This window comes from Heloderma suspectum, chromosome 2, assembly GCF_057233095.1.
Source record: "Heloderma suspectum isolate Gila_16-S chromosome 2, 16-S_ref, whole genome shotgun sequence".
In the NCBI taxonomy this organism is placed as follows: domain Eukaryota; kingdom Metazoa; phylum Chordata; class Lepidosauria; order Squamata; family Helodermatidae; genus Heloderma; species Heloderma suspectum.
The window spans coordinates 355,955,947-355,981,892 of NC_139459.1; the positions used below are offsets into that span (position 1 = coordinate 355,955,947).

General features: G+C 46.9%; 1 protein-coding gene across 1 annotated transcript in view; it reads left to right on the top strand.

The window, feature by feature from the left end:
• The first annotated feature begins 758 nt into the window (after positions 1–758).
• Positions 759–25,946, top strand: part of LOC146355523 (vomeronasal type-2 receptor 26-like) — a 44,525-nt gene continuing 19,337 nt past the window's right edge. Inside the window, exon 1 of the mRNA XM_084829923.1 lies at positions 759–1,018. Coding sequence (XP_084686049.1) covers positions 759–1,018 — 260 coding nt within the window. The remainder of the gene's footprint in view (positions 1,019–25,946) is intronic.

The following is a 25,946-nucleotide window of genomic DNA, read 5'->3' on the forward strand; positions in this document are numbered from 1 at the left end:
TGTGAGAGCTGGACTATAAGGAAGGCTGAGTGCCGAAGAATTGATGCTTTTGAACTGTGGTGCTGGAGAAGACTCTTACGAGTCCCCTGGACTGCAAGGAGGTCCAATCAGTCCATCCTAAAGGAAATCAACCCTGAGTGCTCATTGGAAGGACAGATACTGAAGCTGAAGCTGAAATATTTTGGCCACCTACTGTGAAGAGAAAACTCTCTGGAAAAGACCCTGATGCTGGGAAAGACTGAAGGCAAAAGGAGAAGGGGACGGCAGAGGATGAGATGGCTAGATAGCATCACTGATGCAATGAATATGGACTTGAGCATGCTCCGGGAGAGAGTGCAGGATAGGAAGGCCTGGCATGCTATGGTCCATGGGGTCACGAAGAGTCAGTTACGACTGAACGACTGAACAACAAATCACTTCTGGCCTCCCAGGCAGTCAGCATGTCCTGACCAGAAAAAGCCCCACCGCAGAAATTCCCTCATGGTATCTTCCAGTGGGCTTTTATTGAAGTGTGGGAAGCTGCGGAGGCTGCTGGATGCCAGAGAGATGATCATACATTGAAAAATAGGGCACTGGTGCTCACTCCTAACTAAAATAACCCCAAGAAACCCAACCCCAACCCATGAGAATTTCACCGAAATTTCTTCACCATTGAATTTCTTTTCCAAAGCAATTTCCCTTCGATCAAATTGAATGAGAGTGGTAGAAAAAAATGGAGGAGAAATTTTTGGCCCAGCACTGGCCTCTCCCTCCACCCAATGAAACAGCACCAGGAGAAGTGTGAGGAGAGGAAAACTAGCAGGGCTTCAGGACCCTGGGGACGCATTTTGTACTGCTCAGAGCTCAGCTCAGAGCTCTACAGGGAAGACAGGAGAAGGAGCAGGAGTCCGAACCTGAGAGAGGAGGTGGAGGGGCGGCACTTTGCCCCACTCTGGATCCCTCCCCCAGAGGAGGAACACTTAGCAGCACCACAGCTGGGGGCAGGGGGGGGCCGGAGTGCCGGCCACCAGGAGAACTTGTAAAAAAGAAAAGAAGTTGGGGAGAACAGTCTGCAGCTGGCACCAAGCTCTGGCCAGGAGAATCCCCCCACCCCAGCCCGGTTCCAGCCTGGAGACAATGGGCCAGGGCCAGAAATAACAGGCCATAAGTTGAGATCTGGCAACCCCCCAGGGCACCGTGGGGCATTTCAGAGGTGGCTCTGAGTTCCAGGTCTACTGTTTGAAGGGAGGGGCAGCAGTGCTGGAGAGCCATGTGGGCAGAGTAGTCTCTGCGTTCCTCAAACCCTCCCCTAGGGATGTACAAAAGTTCCGCCACGGATCTTGGGAAGGCCGAATGCCAGCGCATTCGGCCCCCGGAAATCGGTGGCAGAACGCCCCCCCCCCCCGGGACGGGACTTACCTTAGGCAGATCTTCCTGGTGGCGGCGGCTCTGGCGGTGGCTCCGGCGGCGGTTCGGCTCTGGCGCCTGCGGTGGCCAGTCTTCTGACCAGCTGCCGCCGCCGCCATTTCCAGGTAAAAAACCAAAAAAACCATGATAGGCTACGTAAAGATTTACGTAGGCTATCACAGCTAGATTTTTAAAAAACGTAGACTAAGACATGCCAAAATAAGTAATGGAAATGGTGGTGCTCATGGGCGCCTCCATTTGCGTACGCGCGTTTTTTTGGGTTTTTTTAATCAGCCTTGATAGGCTACGTAAACATTTATGTAGCCTATCATGGCTGACTGCAGGGACGCAAACAGTGGCGGCTACGGCCGCCACCATTTGCGTCCCCGCTAGCCAGCGGTCGGATGTCCGGCTGCTGGCGGAGCCGGCCGGCGGCTCCGTAGATTCCCTGCGGAGCGGAGCCAGCCGGCCAGGATTCCGGGGGGAGGGACGGAATGCCTCCTCCCCAGCATCAGCATAATTCACAGAAAGGTAAGTACCTTTCGTACATCCCTCCCCTCCCCTACCTGCATGGGGCTGGCACAGGGGCAGCAAGGCACACCATCCACTGATATATAGACACAGTTGCATGTTGCCACAGACAGGCAATGAATACGAATAGGCCTGGCTGCCAGCCCAGCCACATGCCAGTGATGCTAACCTTGGGTGCCTTGAACTTCTCCTCTCCAGAAGACAGGAGAGTATCTTGTGGCAGGCGCCTCAGTGGTTTAGCGAGATGAGACTTGGCCTCCTTGATATTGTCACTCTGTGGCATCAGTTCTGAGCTTAGGAGGATGTTCTGAGCTTAGGGGCTGCATTGCCCTTATTTTCACCGTAGTCTACGTAAAGCTTTACGTAGACTACCTGTGCCCAAATAAGGAACGCAAATGGTGGCGCCCATGGGCGCCGCCATTTGCGTATGTGCTTTTTTTAAAAAAAAGTCAGCCGTGATTTGCTATGTAAATCTTTACGTAGCCTATCACGTTGTGTTTTTTTTTTTTTACTTTACTTGGAAATGGCGGTGGTGGCAGCCGGTCGGAAGACTGGCCGCCGCCGCCACCGAAAAGCCGCCGAACCGCCACCGGGACCCGCCGCCATGAGGGACATTCGGCCATGCTAAGTCCCATCCCAGGGGGGGCGGGGGGCTGTCGGAGAATTTCCCCACCAATTTCAGGGGGCCAAATGCGTTGGCATTCGGCCTCCTGGAGATTCGTGGACAAATTCTCCGACAGCCCTATAATTATACTGATTTTATTGACATATTGTAACACTCAATACATGAAGAGTAGGACACATGGGCATCCAGACTGAAGGGTTGTGTTTATGGAGAAGGATATGCCTTTTTTCCCAGTAACATCTTTCAACTCCTTAAAAACCAGAGTAGTACATGGCAAGTTGTCCAGATGGGAGTAAAACCACCTTTGAGCTAGGCCAAAGAACTAAATCAACTGCACTGATGAATCGAGTATATGCATTCACGGTCCAAGCAGAAAAACGTTCAGAAATGGTCAGTTGCTCTAAAAATGAAATGAACTTCAAAGTTTACTTGTAAATGTCAATTTTTTGCTGAACTGTTCCCTCACTGACTCATGAAATAGACTCATACTAGTGAATGGTGCAAACATGTTTTCTCCAGAGAGGCCCCTTGCCCATGGAGCCAGAGGGAGAGAGTAAAAAAGTGTGCAGATGTGATTTTTGCTCTCATAATTATACAGATCATGGTTATTATTCTACCTCTCACCAAAGCTTGAGGGATTTTGATTTCCAAAGATCACTTCTGAAAATGATGCAAGGCCGGGACCTCGAATCAAGAGCAATACCTGGCAACTGCCCATATGTGAACCCTGAAACACTGGCACATAAATAGCTCCTGAGCTTCTGAGAGTCTGGGGGGAGATGCAGGGAAGGCAGGGACCATGCCAGTGTGAGGTTTCATATCATCCCCTTTGAGGGTGGCCAGGTGTCTTCCATTACAGAGGACAAATCTCCACTTCGTAGAGCTAGCAGAGGACAGTCCTGCTTTTGAAGGTGTTCTCTCTCAGATGAGCTGTCCAGACCAAGTCTGGTTTAGAAATAAAGAACCACAAGGAGGGAGAGGACACAGGGGCCTTGAAGTCCCCAGCAATAGAACCTAGACAGCTAACTGTGCAGGTACACAGGTCACCTAGGCAGGCTTTCCACTATACTGAGAGGTCTTATATTTCCATTTAAACAATAGTTATTATTTCTCCATGTGAAAAGAAAAGAAAATCTGATGCTGTAAAGAACAATATTGCTTAGGAACCTGGAATGTAAGATCAATGAATCAAGGTAAGCTGGAGGTGGTCAAACATGAGATGGCAAGATTGAACATCGACACATTGGGAATCAGCAAACTTAAATGGACAGGCATGGGCAAATTTAATTCAGGTGACCATTATATCTACTACTGTGGGCAAGAATCCCTTAGAAGAAATGGAGTAGCACTCAGAGTCAATAAAAGGGTGAGAAAAGCAGTACTGGGGTACAATCTCAAAAACGATAGAATGATCTCAGTATGAATCCGAGGCAAACCATTCAACATCGCAGTAATTCATGTCTATACCCCAACCACTGAGGCTGAAGAAGCTGAGGTTGATCGGTTCTATGAAGAGCTACAACACCTTCTAGAATTAACACCAAAAAAATATGTCTTTTTCATCATAGGGGATTGGAAGCCAAAGTAGGAAGTCAAGAAATCACCAGGATAACAGGCAGGCATGGCCTTGGTGTACAAAATGAAGCAGGACAAAGGCTAATAGAGTTTTGTCAACAGAACACGCTGATCATAGCAAACACTCTTTTCCAACAGCACAAGAGGCGACTCCACACATGGACATCAATCAGATTGATTATATACTTTGCAGCCAAAGATGGAGAAGCTCTATACAGTCAGTAAAAACAAGTCAAGAAAACTGGAGATCTCAAGGGAATGTTTTGTGCAAAGATGGGCATGATAAAGGACAAAGGAGGGAGGGACCTAAGAGAAGCAGATGAGATTCAGAAGAGGTGGAAAGAATACACAGAAGAACTATACAGGAAAGATCTGAATGTCCCTGATAGCCATGATAGTGTGCTCACTGAACTTGAGCCGGACATCCTAGAGAGTGAAGTCCAGTGGGCCTTAGGAAGCATTAGTAACAACAAAGCTAGCGGAGATGACAGTATTCCAGCTGAGCTATTTAAAATCCTAAAAGATGATGCTGTTAAAGTGCTGCACTCAATATGCCAACAAATTTGGAACACTCCACAGTGGCCACAAGACCGGAAAAGGTCAGTTTACATTCCAAATCCAAAGGAGGGCAATGCCAAAGAGTGTTCAAACTACCGTACAATTGAGCTCATTTCACATACCAGCAAGGTTATGCTCAAAATCCTACAAGCTAGGCTTCAGCAGCATGTGAACTGAGAACTACCGGAAGTACAAGCTGGGTTTCGAAGAGGCAGAGGAACTAGAGATCAAATCATAGGGATGTCAGAGAATTTCACCATGAATCTTGGGGAGGCCGAATGCCAGCGAATTCAGCCCCCCAAAATCGATGGCGAAACGGTCTGCCCCCTCACCCCCCCCCCCGGTATAGGCCTTACCTTCAGCTAATCTCCCTGGTGGTGTTGGATCGGTGGCGGTGCGGCAGCCGCCGCCATTTCCAAGTTTAAAAAAAACCCCAACAACAACGTGATACGCTACGTAAAAATTTACTTAGCCTATCACGGCTAGATTTTTTAAAAAATACCATGATAGGCTACGTAAATGTTTATGTAGCCTATCACAGCTGAGTTAAAAACAAAACAAAACACGGGTACGCAAATGGCGGCACCCATGGGCGCCGCCATTTGCGTACGCGCAGTTTGTTTGTTTTTTTAACTCAGCCGTGATAGGCTACATAAACATTTACGTCGCCTATCATGGCTGACTGCAGGGACGCAAACAGCAGCGGCTATGGCCGCTGCCATTTGCAGATCCGGCCAGCCTCCCCCCGGCCAGAATTTCGGGGGGGAGGGACGGGATGCCTCCCACCGGGCCAGAATTTCGGGGGGAGGGATGGAGCGCCTCCCCCCCACCGTGAATCAAATTTCGTAAAAGGTAAGTGACTTTCGTACATCCCTATCAAATTGCCAACATTCGCTGTATCAAGGAGAAAGCAAGAGAATTCCAGAAAAACGTCTATTTCTGCTTCATTGACTATGCTAAAGCCTTGGATTGTGTGGATCACAACAAACTGTGGCAAATTCTTAAAGAGTTGGGTGTAGCAGATCACCTGTCCTGTCTCCTGAGAAACCTGTACAAGGGTCAAGAAGCAACAATAAGAACCAGACATGGAAGAACTGATTGGTTCAAAATTGGGAAAGGAGTACAACAAGGCTGCATAGAATCATAGAATCATAGAATCATAGAATAGTAGGGTTGGAAGGGGCCTACAAGGCCATCGAGTCCAACCCCCTGCTCAATGCAGGAATCCAAGTCAGAGTATCCCTGACAAATGGCTGTCCAGCCTCGTCTTGAAGGCCTCCAGTGTGGGAGAGCCCACCACCTCCCCAGGTAATTGGTTCCATTGCCGTATTGCTCTGACACTCAGGAAGTTTTTCCTGATGTTCAGTCGGAATCTGGCTTCCTGTAACTTGAGCCCATTATTCCGTGTCCTGCACTCTGGGATGATCAAGAAGAGATCCTGGCCTTCTTCTCTGTGACAACCTTTCAAGTACTTGAAGAGTGCTATCATATCTCCCCTCAGTCTTCTCTTCTCAAGGCTAAACATGCCCAGTTCTTTCAGTCTCTCTTCATAGGGCTTTGTTTCCAGTCCCCTGATCATCTTTGTTGCCCTCCTTTGAACCCTCTCCAGCTTGTCTGCATCCTTCTTAAAGTGTGGTGCCCAGAACTGGACACAGTACTCCAGATGAGGCCTAACCAGTGCTGAGTAGAGGGGAACTAGTACTTCCCGGGATTTGGAAGCGATGCTTCTATGAATGCAGCCCAAAATAGCATTTGCCTTTTTTGCAGCCACATCACATTGTTGGCTCATATTCAGCTTGTGATCGACAACAATTCCAAGATCCTTCTCGCTCGTAGTGTGGTTGAGCCACGTATCCCCCATCTTGTAACTGTGCATTTGGTTTCTTTTTCCTAGGTGCAGAACTTGGCATTTGTCCCTATTAAATGTCATTCTGTTGTTTTCTGCCCAGCACTCCAGTCTATCCAGATCACTTTGAATTTTGTTTCTGTCTTCCAAAGTATTAGCTATCCCTCCCAATTTTGTGTCATCTGCAAATTTGATCAGCATTCCCTGCACCTCCTCCTCCAAGTCATTAATAAAAATGGTGAAGAGCACTGGGCCCAGGACTGAGCCCTGCGGTACCCCACTCGTTACCTCTCCCCAGCTTGAGAAGGTCCCATTGATAAGCACTCTTTGAGTCCGATTCTGTAGCCAACTGTGGATCCACCGGATCGTGGTTTCATCTAGCCCACTTCGAGCTAGTTTGCTCATCAGGAGATCATGGGGCACTTTGTCGAAAGCTTTGCTGAAGTCGAGGTATATGATGTCTACAGCATTCCCACGGTCTACAAGGGAGGTGACTTGATCAAAAAATGAGATCAGATTTGTCTGGCAGGACTTGTTTTTGACAAATCCATGTTGGCTTCGAGTAATCACGGCATTGTTGTCAAGGTGCTTCCAGATGGATTGCTTTATCATCTGCTCCAGAATTTTCCCAGGGATTGATGTCAGACTGACTGGTCTGTAGTTCCCAGGTACCTCCTTTTTACCCTTTTTGAAGATAGGGACAACGTTAGCCCTCCTCCAGTCATCTGGCACTTCCCCGGTCCTCCATGATTTCTCAAAGAGAATAGACAGTGGTTCTGAGAGTTCTTCTGCCAGTTCCTTTATGACTCTAGGATGCAGTTCATCTGGCCCTGGAGATTTGAACTCATTCAAAGTAATGAGGTGTTCCTTGACCATATGCCTGTCGATCTCAAGCTGCAATCCTGCCCCTTCAGCCTGTACTTCGCCTTTGCCAGGGGGGTCATAGACCCTCTTTTGGGAGAAGACTGAGCCAAAGTAGGAATTGAGCACCTCTGCCTTTTCTTTGTCCTCTGTTATCATTTTGCCATCCTTATTTAATAGCTGAACAACCATTTCTTTCCTCTGCCTTTTACTATGCACGTAGCTGAAGAAAGCCTTTTTGTTGTTTTTAGCATCCCTCGCTAACCTTACCTCGTTCTCCGCTTTAGCCTTCCTGACGCCATCCCTGCAATTCTGTGCTACCTGCCTGTACTCTTCCTTTGTTACTTGGCCTTCTTTCCACTTCCTATATGTGTCCTTTTCTGTTTTCAGGTCATCCCTAAGCTTTTTGTGAAGCCACATTGGCTTCTTCTGTTGTCTTCCACCTTTTCTTCTTGTTGGAATTGTTTGTGATTGTGCCTTGAGAATTTCCTTTTTTAAAAGTTCCCACCCATCTTGGACTCCTTTTCTCGCTAGCATTGCTTGCCATGGGACCTTACTGATCATTGTTCTGAGTTTATTAAAATCAGCTTTCCTAAAATCCAGGGTACGCGTTTGAGTACACTCGGCTTTTGCTTCCCTTAGAACCAAGAACTCAAGTACAACATGGTCGCTTTCCCCCAGAGTTCCTGTAACTGCTACTTTATCCACTAAGTCATCTCTGTTGGTTAGGATCAAGTCAAGGATAGCCGATCCTCTAGTTCCTTCCTCTACTTTCTGTAGGAGGAAGTTATCCGCCACACAAGTCAGGAATTTCCTGGAGGGGCCATGTTTTGCAGAATTTGTCTCCCAACAAATATCGGGGAAATTGAAGTCCCCCATTACTACTACATCATGCTTCCTTAAAACATTGGCTATTTGCTTTTCAAAAGTTTCATCCTTGTCTTCTCCTTGATTGGGTGGCCGGTAGTAGACTCCGACCACCAGGTTCCTTTTATTCTTTGCTCCATTTATTTCAACCCAGATGCTCTCGATGGGGCAACCAAGCTCCTCCTCCTGTATTTCTGTGCAGAGATATGTATTTTTCACATACAGTGCAACCCCGCCTCCCTTTCTGTTCCTCCTGTTCTTTTTGAACAAGTTATATCCTTCAATTGCTGTATTCCAGTCATGAGAGTCATCCCACCAAGTCTCAGTTATACCTATCAAGTCATAATTTCCCTTCTGTATTAAGAGTTCAAGTTCGTTCTGTTTGTTTCCCATACTCTGGGCATTAGTATATAGACATCGAAGACCATGTGCTTCATAGTCTGGCTTTCTTCCTACCTGTGTCTGAAGACTATTATTGGACGCTATCAGAGCTGTTCTCTCCATTGCAGTGCATGCGCCTACGTCCATTGTTACCCCCAACATTACATCTCCCTTCCCCGTAGGATTCAGTTTAAAGCCCTCCTGATGAAGTTCTTCATGCTGTGGCCAAACACATTCTTCCCAGCCTTTGTGAGGTGCAACCCATCCCTAGCCAACAGCCCATCTTCCAGGAAGTATAGCCCGTGGTCCCAGAATCCAAATCTCTCTCGTCGGCACCACCTTCGTAGCCAGTCATTCACCTGGAGTATTTTTCGTTCCCTTTCTATCCCTCTTCTAACTACTGGAAGGATGGATGAGAAAACTATCTGGGCCCCAAAGTTCTTGAGTTTCCTTCCCAAAGCTTCAAAGTCTGACGTGATCTCTTCGTAGCTCCGCTTGGCGGTATCATTTGTTCCCACATGGATGAGAAGAAAGGGATACCTGTCAGTGGGCTTTATGAGTGCAGGCAACCTTTCAGTCACGTCTCTAATCTGTCCTCCCGGGAGACAACATACCTGGCGAGTCCACGGGTCTTCGCGACATACTTGGGTCTCGATCCCACGCAGCAAGGAGTCTCCCACTACTACCACTCTTCTCTTCTTCTTCTTGTAGGCCTGGGTTTCATCGCCTCTGTTTGACTGACCTTTAGCCTCTTGCTCACTCTCATGCAGGTTCCCCTGTGATTCTTCCTCTGCAGGCTGTCCTCCAGTCTCATCTGCAAGTACCTGGAATCGGTTCCACAGCTCCACCGCTTCCACTGGTGCAGAGTGTCGTCTAGTTCTTCTTCTCCTAACTGTCACCGTTTTCCAAGGAGTATCCTCTACTCCATTTTTCTTCACCTCAGCATTTCCCACTGCCTCATCTTGCTGTTGCTCTTCAAGCTTCTGGTCTGCCCTTTGCTGCTGTAGTTCCCCCATTCTGTCCAAGAACTCTTCGTGTTCTCTTATTCCCCGGAGGGTTGACAGTCGCCGCTCCAGTCCACTTACTTTTTCCTCCAGCAGCGTGATCAACTTGCACTTGTTGCAGGTGTAGGCCATATTGTTCTCAGGCAAGAAAACAAACATTGCACACACCTTGCAGGTCACCACCACTGGAGACTCTTGTCCTTCCATAGCCTCTTTTCCCTTTTTGTGTCTAGCTTTGTGATTGTTCTAGACTAGCCTGTGCCTGCTCCTCTACTCAGTAGAGGTTAAAAGCAGAGTCCCACTGGTGTGGAAGTGTGTGTTACAAGACAAATAAATGAAAAAAAGTTAGTAAAAAAAAAATAAAATAAAATAAAATAAAAAATGTTAGGGGCCTCCCCCTTGACCTCCCCTGCCGAACTCCCCTGGCCAACTCCTGTTTGCTCCCCCTGTTCGCTCGCTCTGTTCGCTCGCTCTCTGGGAGCTTGCCTGCTTCTGTAGTCCCTGGACCAGCTGGAGCAGCTTGCTCTGCTCTGCTCTGCTCAGCTGGGAGGCGGGAAACAGACTGAAGCTTCCCGCCCAGTCAGCTGCTGGGAGTACTCAGGCCACACTCCTCCAATTCAGTTGGAGCTCTCAGAAGCTCCTGGTGAGCTCACAGCCAGTCAGAAGGATAAAGGGCAGCGCCCTGGGCTTCCTGCAACCCACTTACCTCTTAGCCTCTGTCTCCTTTGTCTCCTTTGTCTCTTCAACCACTGCAACTCCCCTGGCCAACTCCTGTTTGCTCCCCCTGTTCGCTCGCTCTGTTCGCTCGCTCTCTGGGAGCTTGCCTGCTTCTGTAGTCCCTGGACCAGCTGGAGCAGCTTGCTCTGCTCTGCTCTGCTCAGCTGGGAGGCGGGAAACAGACTGAAGCTTCCCGCCCAGTCAGCTGCTGGGAGTACTCAGGCCACACCCCTCCAATTCAGTTGGAGCTCTCAGAAGCTCCTGGTGAGCTCACAGCCAGTCAGAAGGATAAAGGGCAGCGCCCTGGGCTTCCTGCAACCCACTTACCTCTTAGCCTCTGTCTCCTTTGTCTCCTTTGTCTCTTCAACCACTGCAACTCCCCTGGCCAACTCCTGTTTGCTCCCCCTGTTCGCTCGCTCTGTTCGCTCGCTCTCTGGGAGCTTGCCTGCTTCTGTAGTCCCTGGACCAGCTGGAGCAGCTTGCTCTGCTCTGCTCTGCTCAGCTGGGAGGCGGGAAACAGACTGAAGCTTCCCGCCCAGTCAGCTGCTGGGAGTACTCAGGCCACACCCCTCCAATTCAGTTGGAGCTCTCAGAAGCTCCTGGTGAGCTCACAGCCAGTCAGAAGGATAAAGGGCAGCGCCCTGGGCTTCCTGCAACCCACTTACCTCTTAGCCTCTGTCTCCTTTGTCTCCTTTGTCTCTTCAACCACTGCAACTCCCCTGGCCAACTCCTGTTTGCTCCCCCTGTTCGCTCGCTCTGTTCGCTCGCTCTCTGGGAGCTTGCCTGCTTCTGTAGTCCCTGGACCAGCTGGAGCAGCTTGCTCTGCTCTGCTCTGCTCAGCTGGGAGGCGGGAAACAGACTGAAGCTTCCCGCCCAGTCAGCTGCTGGGAGTACTCAGGCCACACCCCTCCAATTCAGTTGGAGCTCTCAGAAGCTCCTGGTGAGCTCACAGCCAGTCAGAAGGATAAAGGGCAGCGCCCTGGGCTTCCTGCAACCCACTTACCTCTTAGCCTCTGTCTCCTTTGTCTCCTTTGTCTCTTCAACCACTGCAACTCCCCTGGCCAACTCCTGTTTGCTCCCCCTGTTCGCTCACTCTGTTCGCTCGCTCTCTGGGAGCTTGCCTGCTTCTGTAGTCCCTGGACCAGCTGGAGCAGCTTGCTCTGCTCTGCTCTGCTCAGCTGGGAGGCGGGAAAACCCTTATATTGTCACCCTGCTTATTTAACTTATATGCAGAGTACATCTGTACAACCCAGAGTACCGGGTTGAATGAATCACAGGTCGGAATTAAGATTGCCGGGAGAATTATCAACAACCTCAGATATGCAGACGATACCACCCTAATGGCAGAAAGCGAAGAGGATCTTAAGAGCCTCTTGTTGAGGGTGAAAGAGGAGAGTGCAAAAGGTGGTCTGAAACTCAACATTAAAAAAAGGAAGATCATGGCATCTGGCCTTATCACTTCCTGGCATATAGAAGGGGAAGAAATGGAAGCAGTGACAGATTTTATTTTCTTGGGCTCCAAGATCACCACAGACGGTGACTGTAGCCATGAAATTAAAAGATGCTTGCTCCTTGGGAGGAAAGCTATGGCACACCTAGACAGCATAGTAAGAAGCAGAGACATCACCTTGCCAACAAACATCCGTCCAATCAAAGCTATGGCTTTCCCAGTAGTAATGTATGGCTGTGAGAGCTGGACTATAAGGAAGGCTTTGCGCCGAAGAATTGATGCTTTCAAACTGTGGTGCTGGAGAAGACTCTTACGAGTCCCCTGGACTGCAAAGATGTCAAATCAGTCCATCCTAAAGGAAATCAACCCTGAGTGCTCATTGGAAGGACAGATACTGAAGCTGAAGCTCAAATATTTTGGCCACCTAATGCAAAGAGAAAACTCCCTGGAAAAGACCCTGATGCTGGGAAAGATTGAAGGCAAAAGGAGAAGGGGACGGCAGAGGATGAGATGGCTAGATAGCATCACTGATGCAATGAATATGGACTTGAGCAGTGTGCACACTCTGGGAGAGAGAGGAGGACGGGAAGGCCTGGCGTGCTATGGTCCATGGGGTCACGAAGAGTCGGACATGACTTAACGACTGAACAACAAGAATATAATATTGCATATGCAAATGTTTTGTCCTCTTTTTTGGCAATGTGTATTTGGCCACCCTATGATGCCTTTACTGCTGAGGCCAAGCCAGATTACATCTTTATTAGTCAAGGTACTCCAGCACTGAGAAAGGTTGGCTTCCAATTATTTGTTCCTGAGACCAGTCCCAGGAGCGTTTATTTATGCATGCGCGCATGAGAAACAGAAGGAGAGTGTGGGCACCTTTTCCAGTAAGATACTGCTGCTGGTCCTTATTCTGTTGGTGCACATTCCCTGCACGATGCTGAATACACAATGCCTGTTCGATGTGAGAAGTGATCAGAATTACCCATTCAATTTTTACCGAACAGGAGAGTACCTGATCGGCGCAATCACAGCTACAGCAAATACTCAATTTCCCATATGTTTTCTTTGAGCCTCCCTCTGCCAGATTTGAATTTGAAGAGATGAGGTGCCAAACTCTGAATTCATGTTCTCTAGATTTTCCTTTCTAGTAGTGGGGATAGTGAATCTCTCTTTTCTGGTAGCTCCCCTTTGAAGTGGAGTCCCTGAGTTTGGTAGCTCTCATCCCTATTTTGTCCTCCTTTCCTTCGAGGGAAAGATTCTTCGGGAGGATACACAAATGCTAGGCACCATCTAGTTAGTGCACAGCCTGCTGTTTCATATGCTGCCCACTGCGAGGTTCTTCTTGGACTCTTCGGTCAGGACTCTCAGCACCTGAGATCGCTGGGCAGCTCCCAGCAGTGGTGCGGGATCTCTGGCAAGAGTCTGCGCCCCTGCAGAAATCCCCCCACCCCAAATGACTTCCCAGAGATCAGCGGGTGATGGGAGCAGTAGCACACAGGCATGCTTGGGTCGAAAGTATTCACTGCAGAATCTTTTGTTTCTTAGTATTTTAAAAACACAGTTTATATTAAGGGGGCTATAAACAGCTAGGTATAGATATCATTACAGATCCTCATTTTATTATTTTTCAGCACATGTGACCCTTTCTTTTCTTTTCCTTTTTTTTAAATAGCAGTATGCTGTTTATTCCCAAGTAAATGTGCTCAGCATCAGGGCAGCAGAAGTGAACTCCATTTTTATCCTGTAGTCATGATGGTGCTATGATGTAATTAAGGGAGCTCAACGTGTGGAATTGCACATGCTGAGAGCATTAATTTTTTAACGAGGTTCGGCAAACATTTTTTTTTTGTGGGGGGGAGGGAGGAGGTTGTCAAATATCTCAAAAATGTAGATGCAATTGTAAAGCATGGAGTGGTGGTGGTGGACAGGGAGAAGAGGAATGTGAGTTGTGTGCATCAATACTGAAGGAAGACATGAGGCCATCTACATTGTGGGGGCCCAGAAGTCTTTTACATTAATGTTTGAAAATTAGCCAGCTGTCCCACTGGTCATGATCCCAGTTGGAGAAAAAGCGTTCAGCATGGCAGGGAATGTTGAGAGAGAATCAGACCTAGGGTAATTTCTGATTCTTTCCCAGAGACAAGGAAGGGAGGAAGGACACATTGAATACATTTAGGGTGCAATCCTATGCATTTTTAGATGGAGAAAAGTCCTACAACTCCCATCATTCTGGCTGGGGTATGCTATTTATTTATTTATTATTAAATTTATTAATCGCCCATCTGGCTGGTCACCCAGCCACTCTGGGCGATGTACAACATGCAATAAAACAGTTTAAAACAAGAAAATTCTACAATAAAAACATTTTCTAAAATACCCTAACCCACCCCAAATGCCTGCCTGAACAACCATGTTTTTAATGCATGACGGAAGCTCATTAAAGAGGGGGCATGACGGAGTTCCCTAGGGAGGGAGTTCCACAGAGTGGGGGCCACCACAGAAAAGGTCCTCTCCCTCGTCCCCACCAGTTGTAGGACTGTTGTCTGTCGAAATATGCATAGGGTTGCACTGTTTGTTTGTTTATGTTACAATATTTCTATACCGCTCCACATCAAAGACTTCAGAGTGGTGAACAACAAGATAAAAGAATAAAATCCCATAATTAAAACCATTAAAATGTTTTAAAAGAACATATTCTAACCATCAAGCCACTGCTGCTAGACAGGGTGTGTGAAACTGGGCTATGTCGACCAATGGTCTGAATTAATAATGGCAGCTCCCTAGCTCATATTATTTTTTACATTGTGCTGCTTCTCAATGCTACTTCTTGAAAGACACACAGAGGGATTTTGGGGACGTGCCTTCTGATGGGAAGTGCAAAGGAGAAGATGCCTGATGCTCAGAGCTTGCTACAAGTTTCCAAAGGCTGGATGGCTTTTCAATGTGGCTCTGAGGCTATGATTATTAGATACAAAACTCCCTGTTGCAACAGGTCGTTGCTTTTGTTATTGTATTATTATCATCATCATCATTGATGTTTGTATCATTGTTATTATTTTCATCTGTGGAAATGCCAGGAAAGAAATTAAGTGATTCACCCCATATTTAGTGTAGCTACTATGTCACGTTCTGTGAATCTTTTTGAGAAGGACAGTTTTGCACTCTCTTTCTGGATGCACCTGCTTCAGAAGCAAGTGCAGGAAGGTTATTGCAGAAGAAATGAATATGATATGGCGGATGCACAAGGAATAGCTGAGCCTTCTCTACTGTACTGCTAGTGGGAGGAGGGGAGGGTCCGTGCGCAGGCAGTGATCTTTGTTCAAGAAATATTGGTGTTTCAAGTATTTAGCGTGTGACCAAGTGCCCATGAGCCATTTGCGGAGTTGAGGGGTTTCTTTTTCAAATGCTTCCTTGATGGCCAAATCTTACTTTATCTGTCTTTGGAGATTGGGGTCATTAGGTAAGAGTGTTGGGACCAAGACCTACTAGACACATGAAACCCAGCCATGAATTTCCCTGCATAACTTTTATTTATTGTTTATTTATTTATTTCGTTTGTATACTGCCCAATAGCAGAAGCTCTCTGGGCACTTCACGACAATTAAAACCTTTTGGCCAGTCACCGTCTCCCAGTTTCATCATCCCCACACGGCTGTTGTGTGGATCACATGGGAGAGAGGGGCCGTGTGCACCGCCTTGCTCTCCTATGAAATAACACAGATAAATGCTTGTCAACGTAATCAGATTTGACCTATTTGTTTATAAGTACTTCACCTTCCTGCCAAGAATATGGCACTTAGGTTTGTTGACAATCATGGATGAATAAGACTTTGATTAAAATGATATTGCAACAAATACATTTAAGCACAATTAAAAACACAAACATAACAGAATAAAAACAGCGCCTAGCCCAAGTGACCTGCAGGCATGCCAAAGGCCTGCTTGACTGAAAGTCTGTTTGCCTGCCAGGACAGGGACAGTAAAGAGGGAGCCCACCTGGGGTCCCTTGGCATGGCGTTCCACAGCCTGATTTCGGAATTAGCTTCCCAGTGGCAACGTGTCTGGGAAGAACAGAGTTTGCCCATGGAGAGAAACAAATTGCCTGGCTACTCTGCTCCTAGTATGGAAGCTGATTGTTCCCACCAAACCCCACCAAAAACAGCACCACTTCCTAGAGCCCCCCCCATCATCTCATAAACCATTTCAACATATATTTTGATAGAATCTATAGTGCAATTATGTTATGCATGATTACTCAGACATTCATCTCATGGTGCCTAATGGGGCTTACTCCCAGGCAAGGCTCTTTAGGATTGCAGTCGCAGATCTTTGATGCTTCTGCACAGCTTTCCCCAGCACTTGAGTGGACATCTGCCCTGGCTTTGAAAAAAAAAAAAGCACATACGCAAATGTCGGCGCCCATGGGAGCTGCCATTTGCGTTCCTTATTTGGACAGGGGTAGTCAACGTAAAGATTTACGTAGACTACAGCGAAAATAAGGGCAACGCTATTTGCTATTTGCGTTGCCCTTATTTTCGCCGTAGTCTACGTAAATCTTTACGTAGACTACCCCTGCCCAAACAAGGAATGCAAATGGCAGCGCCCATGGGTGCCGCCATTTGCGTACGCGTTTTTTTTTTTCCAAAGTCACCCGTGATAGGCTATGTAAAGATGTATGTAGCCTATCACGGCTGACTTTGAAAATGTAGCTGTGATAGGCTACATAAATCGTTACGTAGCCTATGACATGAGTTTTTTTTATTATTTACTTTTTGATTTCTTGGCTGGGGAGACGGGGTGCTCCCCCCCGGCCTGAATTTTGGCAGCGAGGGATGGGGCGCCTCCCCCCCAGCCTGAAATTTGGCCGGGAGGGGCGGGGCGCCTCCCTCCCACCAAGAATTTCGGGGGGAGAACCGAAGCGCCTCCCCCCCACCGCGAAGGAAGCTGCGGGACCAGGTAAGGGACTTTCATCCATCCTTAATCTGGATGGGGTTAGGGATGTCAGAGAATTCCACCATGGATCTCGGTGAGGCGAAATGCCAGTGCATTCGGCCCCCCGAAATCCATGGCAGAACGAAGCCCCCCGCCACCCCACCCCGCGAAATGGGCCCGGAACAGAGCACCTACCTGCTGCCATTCGTGCTGCATTGCGAATGGCGGCCTCCTTTGTTCGGATGTATCATTTTTAGAAATGTTGGAGAATTCCGCCACGGACTCCAGTCCTAAAGAATCCGCACCCCCCCTCCAGAGTCCATGGTGGAATGGAATACCCCCCCCCGCTGCCCACCGAAATCCCTGGAATGGACCTGCCTGGCAGCGGCTCCGGCAGCAGTGGAGGCGGCAGCTCCGGGTCATATTCCAGGCTGCTGTGGCCGCAAATGGCGGCTGTTGTAGCTGCTGCCATTTGCGTCCCTGCCTTTATTATTATTATTTTATTTATTACATTTATTAATCACCCATCTGGCTGGTCACTCAGCCCCTCTGGGCGATGTTGTTGTTGTTTATTTGGTCAGTCACTTCTGAATCTTCGTGACTTCATGAACCAGCCCACGCCAGAGCTTCCTGTCGGCTGTCATCACCCTCAGCTCCCCCAAGGTCGAGACCGTCACCTCCAGAATATCATCCATCCATCTTGCCCTTGGTAGGCCCCTCTTCCTTTTGCCTTCCACTTTCCCTAGCATCAGCATCTTCTCCAGGTTATCCTATCTTCTCATAATGAATAAATTTATTATTCACCCATCTGGCTGGTCACCCAGCCAGATTTTTTTCTTGCTAGCATAGGGATGCAAATGGCGTCCCCTACGCAGGACGCCATTTGTGTCTGCATGACCCCGGTAGCGGCTGGAGGCACTGCTGCAGATCGGCCTGGCTGGTGGCTCCGTGGCATGGTGGTGGAGCAGAGCCGGCCAGGCAGGATTCCGGGGGGGGGGGGACCAGATCACCTCCCCCCTACAGTGGATGCCCTGACCGGAAACAGGTAAGGGATTCGTACATCCCTACTTACAACTTACCTCCATGCACCCACACTTTTCCTGGGTCTTTCAGTCCCAAGTCCACATGGGGAGGGTGGAGTGCCTGGGACCAGCAAAGATGCTCCATGTTGTCCCGGTCCTGTATTGCCTTATGAAGCAACTGTATTGCTCAGGGATCAGCCTTAGCTTCCCTTTTCCTGGCATTGTGGAGTTTGGACCAACGTGAGATAGTGTTATCATCTGGTCTTTTAAACTGGCAGGTGTTTTGATGATTGACTAGTATAACAAGTGAGGACCAGATTGGGTGTCAAGCTGGCCATTCAACTTTAGACCATTGTTGTGTTTTAGCTCACTTGGCAGAGAAACATCCCTCAGTTCCTGGTGGGCAGTTTTTCACTGCCGTTATTGATCTTAAATCTGCCTTTGATTTGGTCTTGAGGGAATTGCCATCATCTAAATTATATGCAGGTTCTATGGACAGGTGCCAACCGTTCCTCATTGTATAATCGGATGGCTATTAGACTTAGATGTGGGCAGCAGGGACAAGTTTCTAATCGAATCCATGTTACACGGGGTGTGAGACAGGGTTGTATTTTGGGCCCTTTTCTTTTCAATGTATTTGTAAATGATTTGGCCTCTTGTCTTTGCACTGTTGATTCCCATGCTCTCAAGCTGTCCAAGGCTAAGATACTGCTACTTTTCCATGCTGATGATGCTGTACTGCTGTCACTTTCCAGAACTGGGTTCAATCCCTTCTTGTCTGCATTTGTGATTTATTGCTCCGAGAACAGCTTGACTATCAATTACAGCAAGTCAAATGTTTTAGTGTTCTCAAAAGCCCGTAAACAATATAAATGGGCTTCAAATGGTAACAGCATCAAGCAAGTCTCCCATATAAAATACCGAGGCATTATTTCCCATATAAAATACCATATAAAATACAAATGCAGAGCACCGGATTCTGGTCTGAGCAACATAGGCAGGCAATTGATTCAGCAAACCTTAGCCAGCAGCTGATCTCAAGATTCTTCTTTCTGCATGGTGGTCAATTCATCCCCATTGCAATACAAATTTACAGAGCTAAGACTCTGACCCAGCTCACTCATGGCATTCCTGTTTGGATGTCGGGATTCTATTCCCAAAGGGAAAGAATCCAGTCTGTATTTGTTAGGAAGCTATTGGGCCTTCCTTCTGGTGTGGGGAACCCAGCAATCTATCTGGAAGTGGGGATCCAATCAGCTGAATACAAGGTTTGGATTGATGCCTTCAAGCGGTGGTTAAGTTTATTCTTCCTAGCAGTTCCTGACAACCATCTCCCTTTACTGCTTTCGGATTCCTATGTTGCCTGCTGGATGAGAGCAACTGAGAAGAAAATACATAGGCTAGGCTTCTCTGCAGAAGTCATGGGCAACGATGGGCTTGAGAAGGCCCAATTTCTTCTTGTTCAAAGACTAATCGACGTAGATCAACAGCATCTGAGAACTGCTGCAAATGAAGCTTATTTTCCATCACTTTACACTAAAATATAATAATTCTAAAAATTATGGAATCACTGCAGTGCCACATCTGTACACATTAACCATTCCAAAGTACAGAAGAGCATTTGCTCTTGCCTGTTTTGCTGTGCTGCCATCGGCACGATAAAATGGATGATTTAGTAAAACCCCATTAGGGAACAGAAAAGTTTCTTTGGTGCTGGAGGAACAGAATCAGTTGAACACATTTTCTTATATTGCAACTTCTATAGGGAATGCAGAGAAAAGCTGATTTCCCCATGATTAACAGAGCCTTCTTGGGAAGCAGTTCCACCACTTTGGTATCAGCTTGTTCAAGGAATGCGACTTCTTGTGGAAGGGTTTCTCAGGATTTCAATGGAGATGAGGAAAAAATGTTATTTTCTTGAGAGAAGGAACATAGTATTTTGTCATTTTACTAGTTTTAATTGAGTTTTTTAGGTTTCATATTGATTTTGATGATCTTTGACACTAATACATTGTTGTTGGTTTGATTGTTGACTTTTACTGTTGTTTTATTGTTTTTCTATTTTTTCACCTTTAATATTTTAATTGTTTTTATGTATTTTATTGTTGTAAGCCATGGGGGGGGGGTCTGCCCAAAAAGGGGGGCAAGAGTTTAAATAAATAAAAATAATAGTACATGAATTCATCCATTCACTAATTTTATTGACATATTGTAACACTAAATACATCAAGAATTTGCTTTCATTTTTCCCCTGAAAGTCAGCTGAATTTTGCCACAACTCATGTCTTTAGTAACTCCTATATCCTGGACATATGGGAATCCAGACTTTAGGGCTGTATTTATGGAGAAGTATAAGTCATATTTTCCCAGTAATCTCTTGAAACTCCTTGAACACCAGGACGGCTCCTGCCAAGTGGTCCAGCCATGAGTAAAACCACCCCAAGGTGGGCCAAAGAACAACATCAACTTCAATGTCCAATATCAGTGTTGGAGTATATTCATTCATGAACCAAGCAGAAAAAAGTTCAGAAATGGCCAGTTGCTTTAAAAAAAATGAAATGAAATGGGAAGTTAACTAGCTAATGCCAGTCAAAGCTTGTTGAGTTGCTGCCTCACTGAATCTTGAAATAGATTTACACCAGTGAATGGTGCAAACATGTTTTCTCCAGATGGGCACATGCCCATGGAGTCAGAGAGAGAGAGAGAGAGAGAGAGTAAACAAGTTTGCCAAAGTGATTTCTCCTCTCTTATAATTATACAAATCATGGTTATTTATTATTCCACTTCTCACCAAAGCTTGAGGGATTTTGATGTCCAAAGATCACTTTTGAAAATGATGCAAGGAACCTTGAATCAAGAGCAATAGTTGGTGACTTTTCATCCAGAACTTGGAACACTGGTGCATAAATAGCTTCTGAGCCTCTCAGAGCCTGGGGGGAGATGTAGGGAAGGCAGGGACTGTGCTGATGTGAGTTTTCATATCATCCCCTACTAGGGTGGCCATGTGTCCTACATTACAGAGGACAATCTTCTATTTTGGAGAGCTAGCAGAGGACAGTCCTGAATTTGAAGGTGTTCTATCTTAGGTTGGCTTTCTCAACCATGTCTGCTTTAGAAATAAAGAACCATAAGGAGGGAGAAGACACAGGGCTTTGAAGGTTCCTAGCATTAGAACCTGGACAGCAAACTGAGCAGGTACACAGGTCACCTTGGCAGTCTCTCCACTATGGTGAGATGTCTTATATTTCCATTTAAACATTAGTTATTATTTCTGCATCTGCACCTAGGCATATAAAATTGCATGTGCAAATGTTTTTGTCCTCTTTTTCTGGCAATCTTTTGCGGGGCACCCTATTGCCCCTTCCTTGCCAAGGCCACTCCAGACCACAGCTTCTTTAGTCAAGGCACTGAAGTGGGGAGAGAGGCTGGCTCCTAATTCGTTGTTCCTCAGACCAGCCCGAGCGTTTTGTGTCTCTGTGTGCAGACACAGAGGAAGCAGAAGGGGACTGTAGCTGAACTTCCCAGCATGCTGCTGCTGCTATTGCTTCTTCTCTTGCTCCATGTTCCATGTGGGATGCTGAAGACAAAGTGCCCATTGAGTGGGATAAATGAAGAAAACAGAGCATTTAATTTTTACAGGCCAGGAGATTACCTGATCGGTGGGATCACATCTATCGCAAACATTGCATTTGATCCGTTCATTTTCTCAGAGCCTCCCTCTATACAATTCCCCTTGTAAGTGATGATGTGCTCAACTCTGAATTCCTATTCTCCAGATTTTCCTTTTTAGCAGAGGGGACACAGTGAATCTCTGCTAGGTACATGAGTATTGGGTACATGACTACAAAGGGAGATGGAGGGGGAATGTAAACTTTTCCCTCTCTGTCATGCTCCTCACAGAAATCACACACACCCTGCTGCATGGATATGGCCCTCTGAATTGGGAGGGAAGTTCCCACTGATGTCAATGAGAGTGTAGATCTTAAAGGGCAGAGATTTCTATTGCCTAGAAAGGACCTTTTAATAAATGATGCAAGAATGTCATATGCTTTCATGGACTAGAGAATGAAAATCTGAGAACATCTGTATTTGTTACAGTGTGAAAGAAATGAGGTACTGGTCCATCCTGCCCTTCTTGTTTGCCATTCGTGAGATCAACCAGAATCCAAGGCTCTTGCCCAATGTCACCCTGGGATACAATATCTATGAGAACTATTTCCATGCAGGACTAACTTACAAGGCTATGGTAGATCTGCAGTCTATTGGGGAGCAACGTGTTCCAAACTTCAGCTGTGGAAGACAGAATAACCTCCTGGCTGTCCTTGAAGGGGCCGACTCCGAAATCTCCACCAAGATTTCAGCCATGCTGGACATCTACAAGATCCCACAGGTATGTGAATGGGGGTGAGGGATGTAGGCCGAGTCTGTTTCCGCTTGGTCAGAGAAGCCCAGAAGGTGGCATTGGGCTGGGCATCACCAAGTAAGGCTGGAGACAGGTAGTACTTTCAAAAGAATTGAACATGGTTTGAGAGAGGTTTTACTTTCCATATTACTTTGGTCTAGGGATGCTAGAGAATTCCACCACGGATCCCAGGGAGGCCGAATTCCAGTGAATTCAGCCCCCCAGAATCGGTGGCGGAATGGAGCAACCCGCCCCACCACCCTGCGTAAGCCCCGGAAACGGGGCCTACCTGGCTTTTAGCTCTGGCGGTGGCAGCTCCAGCAGCGGATGAATTGCGGGGGTAGTTACAGCGGCAGCTCTGGCCGCTTCCCAGTCTCCTGCAGCTACAAATGGCCCCTACGCAGGACGCCATTTGCATCCGCAGCAGCCTGGCAGTTGCTGGAGGCCCCGCTGCGGGTTGGCCCGGCTGGTGGCTCCGCAGACTGGTCGCAGAGCGGAGCTGGACGGGCAGGATTCCGGGGGGGAGGAACAGATCGCCTCCCCCTCCGTTGAGGATTCCAGGGGGAGGAACAGATCACCTCCCCCAACCTGCAGACCCCAGCGGAGACAGGTAAGCAGGGTTTTGTACACCCCTACTTTGGTCCTGCTGTCATCTCTGCACAGGGGAGTTTGAAACGGTACAAAGGGTGCAGTGAATTTTCAGTGTTTGATATTGGGTTGAATCTATTTTAGGGGTGCTTCTTGGTGGAAAGCTCCCAATACTAGCACTCCAAAGTCACTCTGCAGCTATATGGACTGGTGTTTGTTTGTTTACTTAATGTACATCTATATGGTATGAAAACAGCCACAATAACAGGAGTTGGTGAAACATGGGAGGGTTACAAAATGAAGACATCACCTGTTGCTCCTCCGATAAAAATCATCATCTGGAAGCACCATAAGTCAGCCATACTGAAATGCTGCTGCAATCAATGGGACTTAAATCAGGGCTAAATTATACATTGATTTCATTGGGATGTAAGTCGGATTACTTTAGGCTGGATCCAACTTTTTTTTTCATTGTTTAAGTAAAAACACACATGGAATGGGTGTACGCCCCATGGCCAGAGAGAGAGCCCTCTATCAACCTGCATCCAACAGTCTCTCCAGACTATATATAAAATATTCCTCATAATTAAATTACCTTTGTATCATTTCCATTTTATAATAAGGATAAAGAGTCTTGCCCATCTGAAACAATTACATATTTATTATGGCATATGTGTTTGTGGACAAGAATCCACATTTCTTTGTTATGTAATTTTCCCCCAGTGAATAGACCCAGTTGAAAATCCCCCTCCCGCCCGGCCCTTCCTACAACAAGGCATCACTGACAACCGTTGCTGGGGAAAGAGGGGAAACTGCTGCAGAGCAGAGGTGTGCACTGACCCCAGTGTGAGTGTGCACTGAACTGATGCTGATTCAGTGCTGGGAAACCGGCCCCATTCTGCTCCAACTGATTTGGCGCCAGTCTGCTTTGAGTCGTTGTCAAACCTGAGTCATGGTTTGGAAATCTGAGGCTTCCTGCTCCCATTGACTCTCATGGATGCTATCTGTAGGCATAGCAGCCCCTTAGGATATGTTTGTGCCCTTCAAGTGCCAGAAAACTTCATCCAGGATTTTCCGTGCTCTGTGTGTGTGTGTGTGTGTGTGTGTGTCTGCATGTGACTTTTGGTCTTCCATTCTTTCTAATGGGAACTGCCAGGAACTTGTTTATTATTTGGCAGATGTGGATGAAATGTGCCAGGATAGGGGCTGCTTCAGAGGGGATCGAACCAGTTTGGGTTTATCCCTATGATATCCACCTCTGATAGGAACATAAGAGACATGCTGAACTGGACCAAAACTCTATCTAGTCCAGCAAAAGCCTTTTGAGTCCAGGCCAACGATCTGCCTGTAGCGACCCTGCAAGAAGGAAGTGAGCACGTATACAGAGGCATCCTGTCTCAATAGAGGAGGTCATAGATGGCCACCTGATTCATTGCCATTGATAGTTTATCTGCCATGAATTTGTTTAATCCCCTTCTGAAGCCGTCCAAGCTACTGACCATCTTGTGGTAGTGTCGTCCGTAGCATACATATGTTGTTCAGTTGTTAAGTCGTGTCCGACTCTTTGTGACCCCATGGACCATAGCACGCCAGGCCTTCCTGTCCTGCGCTCTCTCCCGGAGCATGCTCAAGTTCATATTCATTGCATCGGTGATGCTATCTAGCCATCTCATCCTCTGCTGTCCCCTTCTCCTTTTGCCTTCAGTCTTTCCCAGCATCAGGGTCTTTTCCAGTGAGTTTTCCCTTCGCATTAGGTGGCCAAAATATTTGAGCTTCATCTTCAGGATCTGTCCTTCCAATGAGCACTCAGGGTTGATTTCCTTTAGGATTGACTGATTGGACCTCCTTGCAGTCCAGGGGATTCATAAGAGTCTTCTCCAGCTCTATTCTGCCTCAATAGAGGAGGCCATAGATAGCCACATGATTAGTTATCTGCCATGAATTTCCAGTGATATGGGACAGTTTTTCTCCCTATCCATTTCTTCCACATCATGCATAATTCTGTACACCCTTCACATTGCTCCCCATAAACACCTTCTATTCTAAGGAACACTGTCCCACGGTGGAGTGACTCCAGCCATGTTGGTTGCCCTTTTCTGAACTTCTTCCAATTCTACAATAACCCTTTTGAGGCTTGTAGGAGTATATTAAGTGTTTTATTTACAGTTAAGTTTTACTCTTAATTATGGCCAACAGAGAATGTTCCTTTTTCACAGAAGACACATTTTCATTGAACTGTTCACCACAGCCCAAGATCTCCTTCTTTGTCCAGTAATCGTAGCTCAGATCCCAGCAGCATATGTGTGTGTTGTTTGGCTATACTGCTGGGGAGGGCGTGGAGGTTGGTGTTTTCCCCCTGCATGTGTTTCTCTAAGCATCGCCAATTTACTTGGCTTGCTTTCTGGGGGAAAATATGTGATTGGTACTATCTGTGCCTTGTATGTCCCTTTGCCAAGTTAGTTTTCTTTGAGCTAGATGAGTTTACCTTCTGTGATATGGGAAGGGATGGGACAACCAGCAGTTTTCAAACCTGCTGAAATTCTCCGAAATTCCCTGAAAACTTGTTCTGCTTTCCACCTGTTTTTCAGCTTGCTGAAATGGGAAAAAAGAATATATCCTTGTGTGTCCAACAAAAAATGTTACTTTTCTCCATTAGACTGAAGTGAGAAAACGCATATCATTTTTTTGAGTACACCCATCTCTTTCTCTCTTTCCTAGGTCAGTTATGGGTTTGTCAGTCAAGTTCCCAGGGATAGACATGAGTTCCCCTGTTTTTACCGGATGGTCCCCAAACCAGAACCTCCTTACGTGGGGATTGTCCAACTGCTCCTGCATTTCAGATGGACTTGGATCAGTCTCCTGGCTCCAGAAAATGACAATGGAGAAAGGTTCATGAGAAGCTTTCCACCTGTGCTCCTAAAAAATGGAATTTGCCTTGCCTTCTCAGGAAGAATTCCAGTGTTGGATTGGGTAAAAAGGTCATTCGATATAGTTTCACATTTTATGGACACTCGGGTCAATGTAGTTGTTTTTCCAGTGGACTCTCGGATCATCCTAATTGTAATATCAATCATTCATAGAGTTGAACAGGTCACAAAATCATCTGTGGGGAAAGTTTTGATTGCAACAGCTCTGCAGGACACCAGCATAAGCATGTTATACAACATTGACCATTTCCAGCACACCCAAGTTTCCTTG